The following is a 22,424-nucleotide window of genomic DNA, read 5'->3' as shown; positions in this document are numbered from 1 at the left end:
ACAACAAGAATGCCATAAAGGCTTAATAATTATAAGCAGCCTCATTTATGCCCCAATCAACTTGCTTATATTTTAATAGCCCCCCCCCCCCTTCTGAAGATTTAATTAATAATTGAATAGTTTGGGATCATAGTAACATTAACATTCCCCTAAGTTCCCCCACCATAAAAAAGTGCTATTTTATTTATTTATTTAATATTTATTTTTTGCAGGGATGTGTCTGATCTAGCTCAGTATCCAGTACAGTGAACCTTGTTTCATTTATAAAACTTCAAGTAAGTAACTTCAGTGATTTTTTTTAAAGCAGAAAATATTTAATTGGGCATATCTGATAAAGGTCCATAGTGATCTCAAACCACTAGGCCAGTCTTGCCGTGTGAAGACGTTTATCCCAGCATTGCTCCCGTCCCATGGAAATTATCTCAATTTAAATATTTTGAAACACTTTTTGTGTAAAATTTTAAAATTGTTTGGAGCATTCGGAGTTGCTAGCTGTCTAAGATGTAAAACAAAAAGAAAAAAATCAAAGGCTCCTATGAGCCAACTCATGAAATGAGTAGTGGTAACCTTAAGGCAGTACTCGCATCAAACTACATTAAAATTAATGATTCGTGGACGACATGCGAGGATGAAGTGTGACCTGAAAGGCATAAAACATTGTTTGCATTGTGTTTGGTTGGCGCAGGACTCGAAATATAAATCATTTTTAAGAAGTTTAAAGAAATTTAAATTTTGAAAATATGATATTCTTTGGGGCTTTTGAAGTGGTTGGCTTTTAAAGGCGATGTTTAGGGTGTCAAATAATTTTCTTGCACCCATGGCGCAATGTTTTTAACACCCAAATGACTTTGGTTTGCCAAAGAAGAATATGCAAATGGGCACAAGACATGTATCCCCACTGTATTTTCTGTGTCCATTTTTGGCATTAAAACCCCTGTTGACTTGGACAACCATCTCAATTTGTTTGAGCTTCGTTCAACAGTGCGCTGTTAATTTTGAGCTCCAAAAAACATGAATTTTTATAATTGAAGGAGAGAACTTAAAGTGAGCTGTGAGAGTATGCCACATTTGAACGTTTACAACCAGCGACCAAGTGACATTTCATCCACATAATGATAACTTGTTCATTGCACATATGTGAAAGTTTATGAACGATCCACTGAGTGACATTTCCTCCACATTACGATGACTTGTTCATTGCACCTGTGTGCATTTACAAGCTAATCAAAGGCTCCTGTGATCCAACTTGTGAATGCAAAAGTGATCAATAGTGGTAACTGTTAAGCAGTACTCAGATCAAACTATGCTACGAGGATTCGTGGACGCCATGCCACATTGCGAGAATGCATTTTTTATAAACAATTAAACAATAAAATTACACGCACTCTGATCCCTTCCGATATGCGAAGCAACGCAAAGGTGGACATGTCCATTCTTTTGGTGGTTTTGGTTGGTTGCCAATCGACAAAAAGCGTCCAGTTTTTCTTCCAAGAACCTCCGTAATTGTTTTTCCTAATGTCATGTTGTTGCCAAATTAAACTTGACACTTTTGTAGCTTCTGTCTGGGCAAATTTCACCCGCAAGATGAGAGGACATGTGTTTGTTTATGTACAGTGCTCGAAAGTAAAAAAAAATGAATCCAGGTTGTCCCTTTTTCAAAAGCTGGGCAACCAAACCCTTGAATTTGGTTGCCCTGATGAATCCTTGGTTGCCCAGTGCTGTCAATAAGTTTTGAAGTAGACGTCCCCACTGGGAAAGTAGCCTGCGGCAGCCTACTTTTCGAGTGCCGAAGGCGCGAGCTTCCTAGGGGGGTGTGGGGGCATGCTCCCCCAGAAAACTTTGAGATTTAAATGCTTGGAAATGCTATTTTCAACATTTTCCAGACAGTATTTGGGCCTTAAGAACAATAAAAATTAAGACTATATTAACCATATTCTATGTTTATTACAACCGTTCTTTCCTCAAAATCTCAATAACTGGCTTTTAGAAAAGAGTGAAATGATAAATCTTCAAATGCTGATTGAAAAAAAAAAAATACTTTCAATGTATTAAGTTCATGTTTTTGCACATGCGAAAGCCTGGGATCTAGTCCTGTGAAAATGTCCCAGGCGTTCCACGAGCCTTCGATCACCTCGATCTGCTTCAACTTTTTATACTTCCACCGAAAGTTTAACACGTTTAAAACTCCTGAAATGTGCCTTTACTTAGGCTCAACGTTTGAGCCGGATGTTTTATAATTATTTTTGCGGGATCTTTTCATTATTTTAAGCCGGTTTCTTGCTGGATCCTGTTCTCTGAAAATGTCTCAGGCATTTCACCACCCCTTCGATCAATTTCCATTGCTCATGGCAAAGGTAAACACGCCTAAAACTCCTGAAATGCGCCTTTATTTCGACTCAGAAGTTTGAGGCGGATGTCTCACAATTATTTTTGTTGGATATTTTCCTTATTTTAAGTTTCTTACCAAAATTAACAGTAAAGTGAGACGAAAGTAGCCGGCCGAAGATTGGCCAGTAGCCGGCTGTTTTGGCCGGCTACCGGCCCTTATTGACAGCAGTGGTTGCCCCTTAAAAACCTACACATTTAAGTGCACTGCTCAAAAAAACCTCCATTTTTGTCTTTTTAGTACTCTTAATTACATGCTAACTTTGCCTTTACATTCTACATCTCAAAATAAGAGTGGCTTGAACTGTACTGACACTTTACTCTTAGTTTATTAATGATAGGAGGCGGCTTTAGACCAGTCAAAAAACGCCACATTTGCACTCTGTGAAAGAAAATACTTGTATTCTGTACTGCTAATTGAAGGCATAAAAAATTAAAACCAAAATAAAGAATTTGAGAACAATTATGGTAACGATCGTACATGTACCTTTATTTACACGCCAAGTAGTCAGCTTGAGAGGTAATCACATGGCAGTCAAGCTTGAAATAATCCCATAGTTCTTAGTATGCGACATTGGTTTTTACGGAAGTCTGGGTTTAAGCTCTGGCATATTCAAAATGGCTTCAGTGATCTTGACCGCCACCAGACATGAAACTTTGTGTTTGTCACTTACATTTTCGTACCTGGCAATGTTTTGTAAATTTACAGAAAAAAAAAAAAGACTTTTTTAAAAAAGACTTTTTTAACTGGGCCATTTTACCCAACTCTATAGCCCAGAGCCCCTCCCCCCCTACACACACACACTATTGGCCTATCCTACATGTATAATATTGCATTCACTGATGCTTCTGTTTTGGAGCAACAATTGCAGTTCATGCCTACATGTATTTGTAATGTTCAGGGCTGTCAACCTCACATGTCTTCAAATATGGAGAACATGACTTCCCTGCCAAATCGCCGTACAGAGGTCTCGCATCAAATTCACGGGCAGGTTCAGTTGGGGGGGGGGGGGTGGGGGTGGGGAAGGAAAGCAATGTACATGTACATTAAACAGTAAAAAAACACTACTAAACATTTCAGATTTTCTTGTAAGAGAGTCCAGAAAACAAGAGGCTGGTGCATTTATTAGGGGATCTTTCTTCTGTGCATATTATTGGGAGTAGGGGAAGGCTTCTTTCAAGCCTACCACATGGTATGGCGCATCCCTAGAGATTCAAATGACAATGTTGTACAGCCATGTTGGTGAACCGTAGCTAATCAAGCCAAAGAGAATAGTTTGCATGTGTGCTATAAAATTGAAAGTCTTTTGGTTTTAGGAGCGAATGCATTGTCTATTTGGAAAAATAATTGGGATTGGCATAGGCTCTCTTTAATTTTGTCTTTGTTGATTCATAGTTGTGTTCAATGCATGTAAATTATATAACTAAATTATTGGCATTTTATATGCAATCAGTTTTGAACAAGATGCAAGGGATTTTTATAATTAGCACTTTCTAAATTGATTTCTGGCTAACACTTGATAAGTAACCATAAATAGTTTTACCTTGAGGTTGCTACAGCCTTAGGTTGCAATGTCTGCTCATTCTAGTGATTATTTCTGTATTAATTTGTTTGTGTTTCTTGATCTTCAACATTGTTAAGGGACAAAAGTTGGTGTGATTTAACGCTAACTCGGATAACCCATCAGTCATTAATTTTGTTGGTGCCGATGGGTAGGAATTATTTGTTCAGGGTTCATTTTTTTGTTGATTGCAACCAGTCAGCAATGTTTATTGTAATGTGCTTCAAAATAACAGCTGGTCAACGGACAGTCTCCTGACAAATGTTTGATGTGATGGTCATTTTGACTGTTCATAAACACAGCTTTCAAATTTAAATGACTAGAAAAAAGGATAATATTTTTGCATGTTCTGGATAGAAAAAGATATTAAGTTCAAGCCTGCTGCCTCCTTACCACACTAGCAGTGTATACGCGTCTTCTGAAAATTGTGGCCAATCAAATCTCGTTCTGTTATGTCAAGTGTTAATGTAAGCAGCTTACATTAACACTTGACATAACAGAACGAGATTTGATTGGCCACAATTTTCAGAAGACGCAAGATTCACCAACATAATGTAGCTCGCTTGTTGCGCTAAATAAACTTCTGCATTTGCGATGTGTCGGCGAGATTGATTTTGAAATATGATATACACTGTTGCCGTCAGCATGCCAATTTTGTGCTCAATACATGTATGTTTTTACTTTTAATGCAAACTTGGCAAGTTACTACATATACACTACAAGGAGCTAGGTTTCATGTGCTCTTCAGATATTCAGTAATTTTCATGTTTAGTTTCAGAAACAAACTTAATATTTGATTTGCCAGCTTAGATTTCTTTTCTCTAACCCTTTAACCCCTGATATCAAAGAACAAATTCTCCTATCTTGTCCCCTTACTTTCATTTTAAAAGTATTTGGGAAAAGTTATAAAAATATCAAGGAAATTTCTTTGGGTGATCATATATCCTTAATTCTCATGACCTCAGGTGTTGGATAAGCATTGGTATTACAAGGATAAATTTGATGCTGATCACTGTTAGGGCTTAAAGGGTTAAATATTTTTTGAAATGTTTTTTTTTTTAAATAACTTTGACAATTCCACACAAAGGAAACTTATGATAATGAAAAACAGTGGTAAAGACACATACTTTTAGATGTGTTAGAAAAATGCGTAAACACATTGGGCCTGCTTGCATCTGCGCTGTTCACTTAATTCTGACCTGCACTGTACCTCCAGATTTTTTTAAAGGTCATTTTATTTGCCTTACAGACATATACAGTACCGCTCGAAACTATGGGACCATTTGCCGCGAATTTGCCTCGGTCGATTCGCAGTTTTGATCTGCGGTTTCACCTAGGCAAAACCTCGTCTAACCGCAATAAAAACCTCGGTTTCACCTAGGTTTTTTTCGGTTGACTTAAGCCGCGGTGAAAGGCAGGACGCGGTTGGGTTTGAATAGGTTATTGTTCGCTTTGTTTTCATGTTCTTCGAGGACAATAAGCAAATTGTCGGGTTTTAGGTGTGATAAATTTCACGGAAGCGCACTCGCTCTCAAGGGAAATAATCAAAGCGCTCTGTGAGCGAACTCGTGAATTGAACTGGTAAATGTAATAATATTTCGGATTATGCCAAAAATTATTTGCTTAACGTGCAAAACAATTCATTGAACTTCACTCGCACAATTCCTTTCGATACGCGAAGCAACGCAAACTGCAAAGGTCAGTGAAAGCTCGAATGCTAATCAACGAAAGAAGAGAGCGCTTCCAGGTCTTTTTGAAGGAATTACAATGGAACTAGTTGGGCATAAGTGAAAAGGCACTACTACTCCCGTTGTGGCTGAATAACAAACTGCAAGAGTCCAGGTTTCCTACCAAGAATCGCCGTAAATTAACTTACTATAATTTTTCTTCCGCGTTGTGTTGTAGCGGAATGAAACTTGATACACGTGAAGGAATTCGGTTACCTAGCACGTGACTGAAATCTTCCCGGTGTTTTCATCATGGCACGGTCCTTTCTACGTCCAAACGACGGCTTCTCTCAACGTTTTAAAACATCGGAAGGGGCTTTTCACTTTTGCTAAAGTTGCTGTTTTCGTTTTATCCAAAGTAAATATTAATAGAAATTTGTTTGTGTTTGCTCCAAGTGAATCGATCTTATCGCTCACACTCGATACCGAATCAAATCTATTACGAAGTTTTAGTTTTTCGAATCCGGATTACATTTGCAATACATTTGGAGGGATTTTCACTTTGCTTTTCTCCGCGTCCGTACTGAAATCCGATTGCATATTTTGAATTCAGCGTCGCTATTTCGATGGAACTTTGTTGCAGTCAGTAGGAAGGGTTATCAGGAGGTTTATCAAACGAATAGGATATCTTTCTTGACTGTGTGGCGTAAACAGCAAGAATTAAACTGAACACATGTCTTTTGCTCTGTGATTATTGCCTGTAGCATGACAAAAACTGAACATGTCCCAAATGCAGAAAAGAAACTTTCGTCAGTGACTGCCAAACGAATTGTTATCGGTCGTTCGGTTTCCGACTCGGTGAGTCTTTACAAATTCTGTTGTTTGAGGGCTTCTTTAGGATGAAAGGTGAGATAATGTTTGACAATACCCTGACAATAGTAATTAGTCATTATTGTATTTTTACCGAGGCATTGCCGCGTCTAATTTCCCGCGGCTTTCGGTTGCTTTCGTCTTTCCCGCGGTTGCGGTTTTCGTCCCACCGCGGTGAATTCGCGGCAATCACGTTCGGCAAAGACGAGGTTTTACCGCGTGCAAATGGTCCCATAGTTTCGAGCGGTACTGTATACTTAAATGATTACAATACTAAACATTTCTTAGAAATAACTACAGCTGTACTTAAAGTACTAACAATATTCACAATACTCGCACTACTAACAATACTTGCTATAACTAGAAGTAAGGAATGGTTAGGAAGTGCGGGCTAGAACACTTTTGACTCAAGGGATTTTCAATAAAACTTTGTTGAGCATTGAAATTGGTCGGCCATCGCGTCGGGTAGTTAGATTAAAAAACCTGCATGGTTCTGTTGAAGCCAGTCCGTGTAGCGTACTGCGCAATCTTAGAGTTTGTTGTCATTTACATCCGAGATTCGATGGGTTGAAATGTCCGATTACACCCGAAACTATTGTGCGTTTTTTAATTGAGGTAACACTGTTTTCGAAGTTTTGATTCGAAAGATTAAAGTATATCAAGCATAATTACAGCGAAGTGGTAGCGATTGCGCGTTTCCATTCTCAGCTTGTGAAACAGCGGCCGAAAAAGTCGCAATCTTTTGGTTTCGCTTCCTTCACTGTTTATTACTGGGTTTAGTGGACAGGTATTCAGGTCATCTGTCAGAGGAAGACACGGTTACAATTTAAAATTAGTTGATAGAAAATGAAGAAAATGTGACATTGCCTTTTGAGATGAGCGCGATAATATTTATGCAAATTTGTAACGCTATGCCGAACAGTGTAAATGTTGTGCTTCAATTTTATCCTTGGTTTGAATTTTATCTTCCTATTGTTCTTGGGCATGGTAATGTATGATAATGAGTTTGAAACAATGGAAAATAAAATTTAAACCAAGGATAAAATTGAACCACAACATAAACATTCGTGGCGGCTTTCAAAGTCTGCTCAAAGGCAAGCGAACGGCCACGTTGAAGTTTCCTCGGTTCCTTGCCAAATTCTACCGTAAACGTTGTACGTTTTTAAATAAGGAAATGCTTTTTCCGAAGTTTTCATTCGAAAGATTTAAGTACAATCAAGTATAATCTTGCGCAGCGAAGATATTTTAGAAGCGATTGTGTTACATTCCACGAAAAAGCCGCAATCTTGGGTCAATCTTGTCCACGTGCTCCGGTGTAAGAGTCGATCGATTGGAAGGCTGCTTTGAATCAAATTTATAAAGCCAAACATGCCAGCACTGCTTAAATAGAGCCTCCAATTAAAATGCAAAAGAGTGTCTAATATCTTATTCTGTGGCAAAATTGTAGGTACAAGTATATGTAAACACTTGCGCTTTGGAATCCAGTGATATTAACTTACTGTCGCACATGTCGAGTCCCATTGCAAAATCTGTTGAGTGTTCATGTGAAGAAATTATGAAGCAAACGCCAAACCAAAGTCTCATATTTGCCATATTTGTAGAGTATTCAGGTGAAAAGAACATGGTTGATGTTTATATGATCTACAATTCCACTGTCGGTTCGCATCGAATCTCAAATGAAGTTCGTCGAAACAAGTCTTCAACGCTTGCTGCTCTTCTTTTGACATCATAGCGACAATTGAGTTTAAAGAAAACTGCTTCTTTCTATTTTCAATCTCTTAAATGTACGTTAACACTCCAATGATGCGAAACTTTGGCTTTGAAAATCGAGTACACTGGCCGACGCGGCGGCCAACTTTTAAAATATGCTTTTTCGTGTCGAAATGGATTCTGATTGGTTTACGAGGATTTATCGATCAATTTTGGCAGAACAATTTTGATGCAAGATCCAGATCTTGCGTTCAAAATAGGGTTGCGGTCTCTCCTTGAGCCGGCAATTACAATACCATACTTACAATACTCACACTAATAATACTGACTGACTACTTACAATAGACTTTACAAGTTTCTTTCGTACATATATTTCCATACATGCACACACACCACATACGCCGGTACACAAACTATAATGGTACGCAGGCTTTAGATGACAATGAAAATCATGTTGCTTATGTTGCTTTTAAATGCAATAAAGCAGTGCACTAACGGACTAAGTACAGAAAAAAAAAATACAAATGCCTTAAAATTCTCCAGATGCTACTTGGCTAAGACATCAACTTATACCACTTCCAGTGTGATGTCACTATGATGTTGTTTCTCAATGGTTTTCCAAGCTTGTTCATGTAGTTTGTGTGATGCAAAGTCATTTGGGTGTTAAAATCAGGGCATCGTCTATGCTGGGTGGTTTTGATGCCACAAGGCATTGGTCAAATTATAGTAAGTCATGTTGTAAGGTGCAGTGTACTTGAGCAAATTGGCTCAGGCTCAAATCCTGCCAGGGCAGGGCAAAAACGAAAAAAAAATTTCTTTTTTTTTGTTTCTTGGAAGCCAACCACTCCAAAGGCTCCAAGCAATTACAAAAATTTAAAAATACAGCACCGTGCAAATGTAAGTAGGCAGTCTCGACTTGAAACTCAATCCTCAAAGCTATAAAGTATGGAGGTTTGAGGCTTGAGTATTGAGACTCTCAAGAATTTTTCGATGTAGAAAAGAATGGCTACGCTGAAAACACCGGCAAGATTTGGGCAGGGTGCAATGGCATGTACATGCCCAAAAGTCATTATATTAACTAGCCTGAAAAAAAAATTCACAAGTAGTATTAATTTATTCACTACGCGTTTTAATTAGGTGATTATTAATTACACAACTAGTTAATTAGTTAGCTGCTTCACTAATAATTGATAATCCACTATAATTTATCCAAAGCTTTAATCAACAGTAAAAGTGTGGACTATCAGTTGGCCTTATAAGGAACTTAACACATTGGCACATTGATTAACTGTTAATCTTTGGTCGTGAATGCCTTTGTCTCTCTTTTATTATACTGTAAATGTCAACTGGTAATAAAATGATGGAGTAAAGAATTAAGTTGAAACAAGCAAGAAGAAGTTCCAAAAAACTTGCAATTGTTTTTTGCTAAAAACAAAATAACACATCTAACTGACTAGTTAACCTCTTTCATTGAAACATCCATGAATCAGATACTAAGAGTAAGGTCTCGTGAGGAAACAAGTGAATGATGTATATGTATGAGTCTCAACACGTGCAACACGTGGATGACTAACATACATCTTGCAATTGGAATTAATCTACACACATCTTCTGAGAAAAACTAGTTTGAAACTAAACAAATTCCCACTAGACACGCTAACGCAACAACGAGGAAAGCTGCTGGCAAAAGCGCAGTCAGAACTTGATCGTGCATTTTGCCGCCAGCTTTTCAGCTGAAAGGAGCTCTTAGGTCACTGCTAATCATAACTTTTTGCATACATGAAAACTTGACATCTTTCATCATATTTTTGCTTCTCATACAAAAGTGCAAAAGTATTACATCAAGTAGATTACTTTTCTGAAAAAAAAAAATTAGTTTGGTTGTAAGTTTTCACGCGAAAGCGGAAAGTGCCATGTCATGCATCAGTGCCATTGTAAACAAAATTAATGCAAATTTCTTGTGAAATGAATAGTTTTAGATCTTGTCAGCTTTCATAAAGGTTTCAAAGGGAAAAAAAATTGTTTTATAATTTTTGCAATTTACATCTCTGATAATTTATGGGAAAGCAATAGGACGTGATCGATAAAATTTTCATCAACTGTTTAATACATGTACATACCGAGTAGAATTTATTGAAATGCACATGTCAATGCAAAAACCATGAATGCAATTGAATAACTTTCTTACTGGAGTACAGGACCTTTTTGGTACGTTCATTGGATGATGAAGCATAATACGGGCAACTAGCTTCCTCTGAAATAATTCTTATTTAGCAAGGGTTAGTCATATTTCAAATTATTTTTACTTGAATTGTGTGGACCAGACTACAAAGGAGAAATTTCACGCATTATGTCAGGCATGAAATGTACATATGTAATGCAATACTTTTTTCAAAAGGTTTCCCTTTGTGAGATCAGCTTGAAAAACAGCTTCTGGTTCACGGTAATGTTGTAATTTTAATTCCCAAAAAACTTCACTTGCCCATCGGGCAAGTGATAGTCAGGAACCACCAGACCGATCGCAAAATCCACGAGCCCCGGGCTATCAGACACAACTTTCTTTGTACGCTGTTTGGGTCACATTTTAGGCAACCAAAATCATTCTCATTTATCAATTTCATTCAGCAACAACACGGTTCAAGTAAAAAAATTTTCAGAGGGTCTTGGAAGGAAAACTGGACGCTTTTTTATCCAATCAGCACAGGAGCCATGGTGCCTTTCCACTTATACCCAACTTGTATCATTTTAAGCCCTTTGAAAAAAACCTTGAAACACTTTCTTTTAAGTCACAATGTTTTGTGAATTGGAAATCACCTAAAACAATGCGCCAAAAGAATGTACACTTCCACCTTTGCTTTGCTTTGCATATCAAAAGGAATAAGAGTGTGCATGTGTAATTCAATTGTTTGGTACATTAAGCAAGTAACTTAAGACATAATCAAGGGTAACCGTGCATTTTCAGACATAATTGAAGCTGCAAAATACATAATGCATGGGAATTTTCTCCAAATTGAAGCTTAATCATCTCTAAAAAATGTGTGGTTACCACTTATTTTCTTTTTGGATTCTAACAACCCTTTCTAAGAACTGCTTTCCCACATATAGTCATAAACCATGCAAAATTTTCTTTTAGTGGGAACTAGACTTAAGCAAGTTCTTTTATAAAAGGGTAAGCTCCTCCTTCATTTCAAACCTTTTTTTTAATATGTGTGGGATGCAAATTTAGCCACTGTTTTCATTGTGGACACATTGTTGACTCAAGTGTCCCCTGAAAAAAATATACATCAAAATTTCACATTAAAATTATTAGCACAGCAGTAGAAGGCATTGGTTTCTAATTCAGTCAATAGGGTTTATTACGAAAACTAAGAAAAAGAAAAAGAAAAATTATCTTGTTTGTCATTTGGTTACGCTCTGACGGTTGATTGACAAATTTCAAGAAGGTGAGAATGGCCAGACCAGGCCGCCTTTATACTGGAATTTCCAGGTAAAGAAACTCAAGTTTCTCATATCATCCCAAGATGCACAGAATGTATATGCTGTGGCAAAGGGTTAAAGGGGGCGCTGTCCTTTAGGTTAAAACTAGATTCATGCAGACATTTTTGTGTTGTTTTTCCAGCACTCTCTCTAATCGTTTTCTTGTTTCCTTGATTGCTCCAGCTTACTGCCACGTACAGTGTACAGCTGTTTATCTGTAATCTTTTTATCCAGATGATGGACACTTAGTCTAGAAGGTTGATTTTACTTATCACTGCTGGAGAAAGATTGAATCACTAAAATACCATGACGTTACCCAGCAGCATAACAATTCTAGACCAGATGCTACAGAAGAAAAATATAATTTGTTGTTTATATAGTGGTTTAGAATAATAATATCACTTTTATTGAATCGCTTTTATTGAAAAAGTTTTACTTGTAGCTTGTAAATTTTGTATTTGGCCTCTTGTACTACTTAACAGCATAAAAGTAGGCTTTGTGAATTGTTTTTCATTTAAAATAATCATTTTTGTTGGTTTTATAGTATAAAACAAACAATGGCCCATATTCCTGAAAAGGTGATGGAAAATTTATCAGCTGAAGATCTAAAAAAATTCATCAAAGTGGAAAGTGGCGTAAGAACTCTGGATCTGAGCAAACAACACTTGACAAAATGTCCTGAGGGTGTCACTGAGCTGAAGGATCTGGATATACTTAATCTGGATGAAAATAGCCTGAGAGGACTGCCAAAGGGTCTTGACAATGTCAATAATTTGAAAGGGCTGTATTTGAATGGAAACAAGTTAACTGATTTGCCTGATTGCATTGGTGACCTGAAGGAGCTGAGAGAGCTGAGCGTTGACAGCAACCAGCTGTCCATTGTACCTAACAGTTTTCAACAACTGAGGAAGCTTCAAAGACTAAACGTGGATGGAAACAAGTTAAAATACTTGCCTGATAGTATTTGTAGCCTGGAGGAGCTGAAAGAACTCAAAGTGAGCTGCAACCAGCTGTCCTTTGTACCTACCAGTATACTTAAGTTGACAAAGCTTGAAAAACTGTACTTGGATGAAAACAATTTAACATGCTTGCCTGATTGTCTTGGTGACCTGAAGAAGCTGAGACAGCTGATTGTGTACAACAACCATCTTTCCACTGTACCCACCAGTATTCAACAACTGGCAAAGCTTGCAAAACTTGACTTGGATGGAAATGAAATTGCATGCTTGCCTGATGGCATTGGTGACCTCAAAGAGCTAAGGGAACTGAAAGTGAGCAACAACCAGCTGTCCATTGTACCCAACAGTATTCAACAACTGACAAAGCTTGAAAAACTGAACTTGGATGGAAACAGGTTAACGTGCTTACCTGATGGCATTGGTGACCTCAAAGAGCTGGGAGAGCTGACAATGAGCAACAACCAGCTGTCCATTGTACCTACCAGTATTCAACAACTGACAAAGCTTGAAAAACTGGACTTGGATGGAAACAGGTTATCATGCTTACCTGATGGCATTGGTGACCTCAAAGAGCTGAGAGAGCTGACATTGAGCAACAACCAGCTGTCCATTGTCCCTACCAGTATTCAACAACTAACAAAGCTTGAAAAACTGGACTTGGAGGGAAATGGGTTAACATTCTTACCTGATGACATTGGTGACCTCAAAGAGTTGAGAGAACTCCTTGTGAGCTGTAACAAGCTGAATATGTTACCTACTAGTACAAAAACACTGACCAAGGTGAAAAAAATTGCCTTGGGTGGAAACATGCTAACATGCTTACCCATTGGCATTTTTAACCTAAAACAACTGAAAGAACTGACTGTGAGCAGCAATGAGTTGTCAGTTGTGCCTAACAGTATTCAACAGCTGACAAAGCTTCAAAAACTTGATTTGGATGGAAACGAAGTAACATGCTTACCTCACGGCATTGGTGACCTCAAAAAGCTGAGAGAACTGACAGTGAGCAACAACCAGCTGTCCATGGTACCTACCAGTATACAACAATTGACAAAGCTTGAAAAACTTCACTTGGATGGAAATAAGTTAGCATGCCTACCTTATGGCATTGGTGACCTCAAAGAGCTGAGAGAACTGACTGTGAGCAGCAACCAGCTGGTTGTTATGCCTGCCAGTATTCAACAACTAACAAAGCTTGAAAAACTTGAATTGAGGGGAAACAAGTTAGTGTGCCTACCTGATGTCATTGTTTACCTCAGAGAGCTTACAGAACTGACTGTAAGCAACAACCAGTTGTCCACTGTCCCTCCCAGTCTTCATCAACTGACAAAGCTTGAAAAACTGTGCTTGGATGGAAACAAGTTGAAATACTTGCATGATAGCATTGGTAACCTGAAGGAGCTGAGACAGCTGACTGTGAGAAGCAACCAGCTATTGATTGTACCCAACAGTATTCAACAACTGACAAAGCTTGAAAAACTTGACTTGGGGAATAACAAGCTAACATGTTTACCTGATGGAATTGGTAACCTGAAGGAGCTGAGAGAGCTAAGTGTCAGCAAGAACGAACTGTCTATTATACCTCCCAGTATACAGCAAGTGACCAGGCTAGAAAAACTGGACTTGAGCGAGAACAAGTTAACATACTTGCCTGATAGTGTTGGTGACCTGAAGGAGCTAAAATTCCTTGATGTGCACAAAAACAACCTGGTGTACATACCAATCAGTGTTCAGCAACTGATAAAGCTAGAAGGCCTGTTCTTGGATGGAAACAAGTTGACATACTTGCCTGACAGTATTGGTGACCTGAAAGAGCTGCGGGTGCTCTGTGTGAACAACAACCAGCTCTCCACTGTTCCGAGAAGTATACAACAATTGAAGAAGCTTGAAAAACTCCATCTTGGTGAAAACAAGCTGACATACCTGTTTGATAGCATTGGTGACTTGAAGGAACTGAGAGAGCTGGTTGTGGGGAACAATCAATTGTTTGTTGTACCCACCACTATACAACAACTAAAGAAGCTTGAATTGCTTTCCTTGGATTTTAACAAGTTGAAAACCTTACCTGTTGATATTGATGACTTGAAGGAGCTGAGAAACCTGGGTGTCAGAGGTAATCTTTTAACGTTTGATACAGTCCGAAGTCTTTTGGAGTTAAAACACAAGAAACCAAATATTGGCATAGACATTGCAGGTGAGCATTAAACACTAATATTTGGCAGCCTATGGGGAAACTACTGTACCAGTGACTGATACAGTATTAATTAAGGAGTTGGTGACTGAACGTTTATTAAATTAACCATTCGCCCCTACGTTTTCTCACTTTTCAGCAATAGTGAGCACTGAGCACAAGCAAACACTTACAGTAATTTAAAGTCAGTAGGTGTGGGCTGCACATAAGCTCAGAAAATTAACTTTCATTTGTTTTTCGATGATTGATGTCGCTAATTTGCAAATGAATTTACCAGCTACGGGTCTAAGACCTCCCCCAGACTATCTTCAACAATAAAATTATGCACCAATCTTTGCAAAAGCTACACTGTACATGGGGTTGCAGGAACTGCAGAAAGAAAATTGCCTCTGTTTTGATGTGATTGCGATTGAGGGTGACCACTTAAGGTATCAGCCACCCTTCAGGACCGTCCGCGCGCGGATCGCTGCCATATTTGAGTTTTCAATGTTTTCAAATAGATATGCTTGAGAGCTTTCTTTTAAAAAAAAATCAGAAGAAAATGTTATTTCTGTCGAAAGATATCGGGGGTAAAAGATTTTTTCTCGTTAATTATCTTAATTGATCGTTGACAAGATCTGTCATTGAACTAGTAATGTGATACCGAGTGCGTGCTTCGAACGACACAACACGTGCGAATTGTCTTCGTGTTGTTTCTAGCCTTTACCTCGATATTTAGCGTTTGTTTCAGTGAAAATGCCGCCAAAAAAAAAAGGAAAAGATCGTGTCCGTTTTCCTCATCGAAACCGAGAGCGAAAAAGAAATCGAAGAGCGAGTTTGACAAAGAACGGGCTGCAAAATTGGCAGAGAGCGACAAAGGCTCATTTTATCGGCAAGAGAAGTGGCTGGAGGAGTTGGATATTCAGAAAAGCGAAAATGCTACAGTTGCTGAGAGTGCAAGCCGCTCCAAAATTTAGCTTGAAGAACCAGAAGAAGAAAGCCATTTAAGGTCATCGACCCATCTGCTGATGGAACGTGGAAAACAATAAGTGGTTGAGCTATCGTATCGAGTGAAATTCTCCTTCAGAAACGGGACGAGTCTCTATCTTGTCGATTTTGCCAGGGAAGTGTCCAAGTCGTGGAAAATGTAGCGACTAAGCTCTACCTGGAGAATCCAGTGCGAGAATGAAAGCTGTCCGTCGCACAAGACAAATTCTGTTTTTATTTCTTCCGAGAAGAGCAGAGCGTTTGAAATAAACCGGGCCTCAGTTCTTGACCTTCGAGCAATCGGTGGTGGACATTCGGCGGCTTCGCTTTCGTTCGTGTTGATTTCGCACTGGTTTTCGGCATCTTTACCAACTTAGCCAACCTTTCAAGAAATAAACACAATATATTTTTATTGTTACACGAAAAGCGTATTGCTGTTTGTAAATTAAACGATTACTATGCATGTACATTCACTAACCTCAACAAAAATTTTGTCTTTTGTCCACACGCAGTGAATTGAACTGACTGGAAGCAAAATAGTTATTTCCCGCTGCTTGCCGCGAAAGTTTGTTCCTGTTGCATGTTACCTGTCAAAGTCCTATTGTTAGAGAAAATTGAGCCCTCTCTGATATCAATCAGAATAAACATTTAGGTGTTATAATCTCATTCCAGGTAGGATGCCGCCAAAAATGTATTTTCTTTTTTATCTCCGAACGCAAATTTTGCCGATCGACTCGTACGTTTTGAACTCCAAGTCGGCAGCCTTTCAATCAATTTGGCTCAAATTTGGCCAGAGTGATGCCATATATCTCTTCTACAAAACCGTGTCTGCGAATTTTAATACTCCTTTTGATTTTAAAGCTAGAGCCTTTTTTCCACAGGGAGTGTTGACTAATTGCCTCCCCCAACTTCATTTGCTAATAAAAGAGAAACAAACGCACTTGTCAAAAATCTGAGACACGGTTTTTTAGTGGAACGTGTTGAGAAGCGAATGCGGTGTTAATTGTTTTCTTCCGTTTATTTCCGGCGGGAGTGGAACATGATTTATAGAGACGTGTACTTTTACACAAAGCGTTCCAATTTCGAAACACATTTAAGTAAATAGTTTTTGTTAGTTCAAATCCATAATCTGGAATTATTAAGCTTTTAAAAAATATATGGTTTATAGGGGTTTTTATAAAAACAACTAACGCTACAGCGATCCGCGCGCGGACGGTCCTGAAGGGTGGCTGATACCTTAAAACAGGTGTTATTGTGTGGCTGGATAAAAACCCTCTACCAGAAGTCTATTTTAGCTAAATAGTAATAGACACTTCATAAAAGTACGAGAGAATATGTGTATTTACTACTGTAGTAAATGTTACTGCTTTTGTGAGGTTGATGATAATTTTTGGTACAGCAGCAGCAGCCCTCACACTCCCTTGCACCCTTGCATTGCAAGGAATTTCTGTTCAAGTTTTTCTACCCATTTAATAATTAGGATTAATTGCAGCTACCGTTTCTGTTCACAGTCTATTTCTGTGATCAGTTGAAGTGTTGCTTGTGCCACAGGGGAAACAACATGTGTTGCACTTTGTCTTCAAATTTCTTTTTTTCCTTTCAACGGGAAAACCTAGAGTTTTTTCTACTTTTTCACTTAAAGTATTCTTGTTTTTGAAATGTCTCACTGAGAAACGTACGGAACCTCATACAACAAGATGCCTGCTACACTGGCATTACGCGTGATGCTGGGGCTGATTCATTTATTCCAACTGTATGCTTCGCCGATTGATAAATCTATCCTTGCTAATGGAATAGTTTGAGTCACGACGATTGCGTTACGTTGTTTCCCTTGTATTACGCGACCCAGACTTTCACTGGAAATTTTTGAAATTCCATTACGATAACATAAGCTTCTCAATGACCTCTTTTCAGTCTCGCGTCGTGGTCTAAGACTGTCAAACAAAGCACGATTCCTTCGCCAGGAACTCACCAATTTCCACTGTTTTAAATGTCGGGTGCTTCTTAGAAGTTATTCTTTCGATTCACCGCTTCAAAATGGTGAAATTTCCGTTTGAAAACGGCACACTTGAGTCCAGAACATGTTAACAATATGGCGCCAAATTTAATCCGGATGTGATAAATAAATCAAATGATGCTTTGACGTCACACAGGTAGGGATGAGTGGGTCCCCTCCCTCGCGATATAAGTGACAAAAAAGGATTTTGATTGGCCTTCTTTTGTTGAAGACAATCAGGACAATACATCCCGAGTAGGAGAGGGGATAGTTTAATGAATAAATTAATGTACACATTTGTAGCTACGAGGAAGAAACAAAACAAAAAAAAAAAAAAAAAAGAAATCGACCCGTTTTTAGACACGGTATGCCCCCTCAGGGCATCCCGCGTAATTAACCTTATGTCTGATACAGTCTTGACCCCCTTTATGTTCACAACTCATGGTGATTTAAGGTGACTGCCAGATAGTCGAAAGAGCCCGTTGCAATGCTCTCAATCAATTCAATTCATTACTCTAACATGCCATTTACTAGGCAAAGTTTTGAGGAAGGATTGATGCTGGCATTTTTGAAAAATTCTTTGAATCTTTCTTGGAGTTGTTGAACGTAATTCTCCTGGTGGCTCTACCAACTCACATTTTTCTGTATTTTTCAAAAAACGAATCTCCTCGTGGCATTTTTTCCTTATTTTTCACAGTCCCTTCAGAAATAGAAGTACAAGGACAAAAGGCACAGCTTGCCTATGAAAACGCTCTGAGAGATGGATTTGTACACGTCAACCGTGCTCGAATTTTGCTAATTGGTCAAGATCGGGCTGGGAAGACAAGTCTGAAGAATTCTCTTATGGGTCTGCCTTTTAATCCAGATGAACAGAGCACAGACGGAATTCAAGTTCACCCTTCAACATTTGAAATTGATGTCGATCAAGTTAAGAACTGGGAAGTTATTGAAAAAAATGAACAAGGATTGTTGGGATGTGCTGAAGATGTGGCAAAGATAGTGATCGCAAAGAACTTGACAGCTATTGCTGTAAAGGCTGATGAAAATGAGGATGATGACGAATTGCAGGAAAAGGATGCAGAGGATCTTGAAGCCGGCAAAAAGTCTGAAGATTATGATGATGATGCTAACAATGAGTCAAAGGAAGAAGATTCCTCCATGGGCCAGGTTTGACTATACAGTGTACATGGTGCAAAGCTGAATACAAATATCGGTCAGGTTTCACTATACAGTGTACATGGTGCAAAGCTGAATACATATATCTTATTCACAGGCGGAATAGACGGAATTGATCGAATTCATCATGGCGGAATTCTATATTGATTCAATAGTTTAACATATAATACGCGCAGATTTTTTATGAGTTGTGTCGGGGTGAGGAAAAATATGACCAACGAGCAAACAAAAAAATTTTGTTATATTTGGCTTCTCTTTTCTGGTAAGAGTGTTGAAATACATCCGGCATTATCTGTCCATCAGTGTATGGCGAGTGCGAATGACGTAAACTACACAGTAAGCCAGGGAAATGTCTTTGTTCGTATTCGTTCTGTTGTAAACCGATCAAACCGAGACACTACAGTGTATTGCGGTCTTATAGTTTGCGCGTTCTTTTGACCTTATTTGGTGAAATGACATAATAGTGGAATAATAAATTCATTTCCCAGTAGTATAGGAAGGAAAGCTTGGTCACCTTAACTTATGCAGCAAAATGAGGTGACATATTGGGGGCTCATTAAACAAATTCATCGATTTACATTACTTTGCAAACAAGAAACTGTTACCAGCTTAAACTCGGGCCATATTTGACCGCGTGGTGCGTAAGCCTACGATCTTTTAGCAGTGATAACCTCCAGCATCGCTAACTCTCCCAAATCGATAAAAACAGAGATACAGTGAGGCAATAAGTCACCACCAGATAGAATTGCATTATTTGCAGCACGAATGAATATAGGGGAAAACGACATTTGTTAAGTAGAATACCTTGTGGTTCTTACGGATGCTTTAATTCCCGGGCTTTAACCCTTACTTTTTCGCCTTTGATTTGGAGACAAACCATTTGTACATTGATTATTTTTCAATACCAACAGTGAGTCAGATATATATCTGTGTGACCCATGGTCATGATGACGCTAAAAGATCGCAACTTCCGGTGTGATCGTTGTGAAGGCCACATTCAAAACACGTCCTACGCTTTCTACCAAATCTTATGTTGATCGCCGGCATTGTATTAAAACGCAAACTTTTGCAAGCGTTCTCCATCATCATTGTTCAAGTCCGGATATTTACAGGTTTGGACAGAAATGATTAAAAGTAGTAATTAAGAATTTCCGAGATACTTCTCTTTATGAATGCTTAAGTCTTCATTTGCCTTGCATTTGCCATCTTGTATGTGACATGTCATTTGGTCATATACAAAGTCTTATCCATTATATCTTGGACAATCGTGACACACACACACGCAAAAAAAAAAATAAAATAAAGAACGTGACCAAGAACTTAACTCGGCGCCTCACGGCCCAAGTAATAACTAATTATGTGATGGATTGAGAGTTTTTGCATGTGCATTTGGTTTAAGGTGATAGGTATTATTTTTTTCAAAATTCACGACGGAACTTTTTTTAATCGCCTGACCCCCACCTGGTGGCGTCGGAGCAATTAGTAAAATGGCTGTTTTTTTCCTTAGGGCACTTGACGTCTGGCAAACGCCTTTTTTTGGCTCAGTCGGTTAGGGCGCCAGTCTGTTGAGCTGGAGCTTGCGGATTCAAAGCTCGGCCGGACCAAAACTCAGGATCTTTTTTTTAATTATTATTTTGTTTTTATAAGGCGACGTCTTTTTGATTTGCGGAAGAATTTCTCACTTTTTTAGAGAAAACTTTATTTGCACAAGAAAATACTGTAGGTTAGTTCAACAGTAATTGGTAAACATGGCAGTCGCTAAAATTAGCCACTATGCACTAAAAAAAATAGTATGAAAACTTGGTAGAAAAAAAAAACACTATTGGTGTGATAAAACAAGCGTGTTTGTGTTATTCTTTACCAAAAGGACAGTCGTGGAATAATTCAAGGAATTCAAGCGTCGTAGTTGGGAAGTAACCTCCTAAAGGTTAAGATTAGTCTCTTATCTCTTTCTTATCTCTTGGACAAAGAACTTTTCAAAATGGAATCAAACTTCGCTGTACCATACTACTACTGTTAATAGTTTGTTAGAGATTTCCTTGAATGACTACCTACTCTCCTACTGTCCAATTTTATTGGATTTTATTATCTTTTAATTTTGCAAGGCTAATTTTTTTAAAGACCATTTAAACAATTATGTTCGTCTGGTTGGATTCAGGTTTCACATTCTTATAAATAGGTACAAAGATTTATTTTAAATTGAGTTGGAAATCTTGAATTATAAGAGCACAAAATCAATTTTTTTTAGTGCAACGAGAATGGTGTTTCTTTTTTTCAATATCTCTCGTTCAAAAACTTCGCAATAGTTTGAGAAGCTATATCAAACACTCGAAAGAGTGGTTCCTCCTATTTCCAAACACCTTGAAGTTGGTTAAAAAAACACTCGGCTGCTCCTTGTTTTTCCAACCTACTTCTCGGTGTTTGGAAATCGGAGGAAACACTCTTCCTCGTGTTTGATCTATTACATCTCGCATAGAAGATAAAATTCGATCTCCTTCATAATGCATCACATTAAATTTTTCCATCGGTTTCCAAGCAACAACTATTACCATAGCAACTGCAGCGCATAGCCTCTCATTTTACAACCTCGTTCCCAGGGTCTCTTAAAAGACCCTGGGAACGAGGTTGCTCATTTTAAACATTGTCGATTATCTCAAAATCTAGCCAGACACTTTATGAATCTAGACAACTTGCAGTATAAATTAGAAAAGAATCTGTAAGTAAATAAATGAATCAATTTTTACGGATGATTTTGTTAATTCCCGCATTTTTCACCAATATCTCTGGCAAAAATAAAACTTGACGCTTTCTTTTCTGTTAAAAGGTCTTTCCTCATAGCAAAACATTCTTAAGTTATATTGAGCTTCATGGGTGTCTCTGATTTTAAGATCTTTGTAACTGAGGAAAAAGTGCTTCCCTTGCAATGACATCTGCAAATGGTTAGAATTTCTAGTCATGGTCTATCTGATTAGAGCGGTCATTGGTTTGGGTGGGTGGGATGAGATTATATATGGACTGATGCGGCAGCGAGAGGTGCCTTCTATATGCTGACGTCCGATCTCACCCTCTGGTTCCTCCGCAATTCAGCTACTATCTGCAATAGAGGAAAAGTGGCTTCCCATATAATTTTTGAAAAAAGTTAAAAGAAAGCGCAGATCAGTGAAAAAGTTCCTACTTTGCATCAATCGAAATATCTTTAAAAATGCCCCCATGTCGCGCAAGTTTAGGCTGAAGGACCGAAACTGGTTTTGAATCTTGGTCAAGTTTCAGTCGTTATTCGCTTTTTCTGAACAAGAGTTTTATTTTGTTTGTCCAGGTCTATTTCACTGCTATTCACATGCTGTGAATATTTATGATTACGTGAAGTCGTGCAAACGTAAAATTTAATAATAATAATAATAATAATAATAATAATAATAATAATAAAGTCTATTTATTCGATACAATATATATCAAACGTTACAT

General features: G+C 38.2%; 1 protein-coding gene across 2 annotated transcripts in view; it reads left to right on the top strand.

Annotated features, from left to right (window-relative positions):
* The window catches only part of LOC146485490 (uncharacterized), a 62,579-nt gene that overhangs the window by 7,251 nt on the left and 32,904 nt on the right, over window positions 1-22,424 (top strand). The window contains exons 2-5 of one of the 2 annotated variants that reach the window (XM_085103373.1): window positions 213-275; window positions 4,028-4,098; window positions 12,216-14,824; window positions 18,481-18,950. In XM_085103373.1, the coding sequence (XP_084959499.1) occupies window positions 12,229-14,824; window positions 18,481-18,950 (3,066 nt within the window). In that variant the 5' untranslated portion in view covers window positions 213-275; window positions 4,028-4,098; window positions 12,216-12,228. The remainder of the gene's footprint in view (window positions 1-212; window positions 276-4,027; window positions 4,099-12,215; window positions 14,825-18,480; window positions 18,951-22,424) is intronic. The other variant, XM_085103374.1, reaches the window with a different exon arrangement.

The sequence above is a fragment of the Pavona decussata genome, unplaced genomic scaffold, assembly GCF_977016875.1.
Source record: "Pavona decussata unplaced genomic scaffold, jaPavDecu1.1 SCAFFOLD_26, whole genome shotgun sequence".
Lineage (NCBI taxonomy): Eukaryota > Metazoa > Cnidaria > Anthozoa > Scleractinia > Agariciidae > Pavona > Pavona decussata.
The sequence above is the reverse complement of the archived record's forward strand: the minus strand, read 5'-3'. Positions and strand labels throughout refer to the sequence as shown.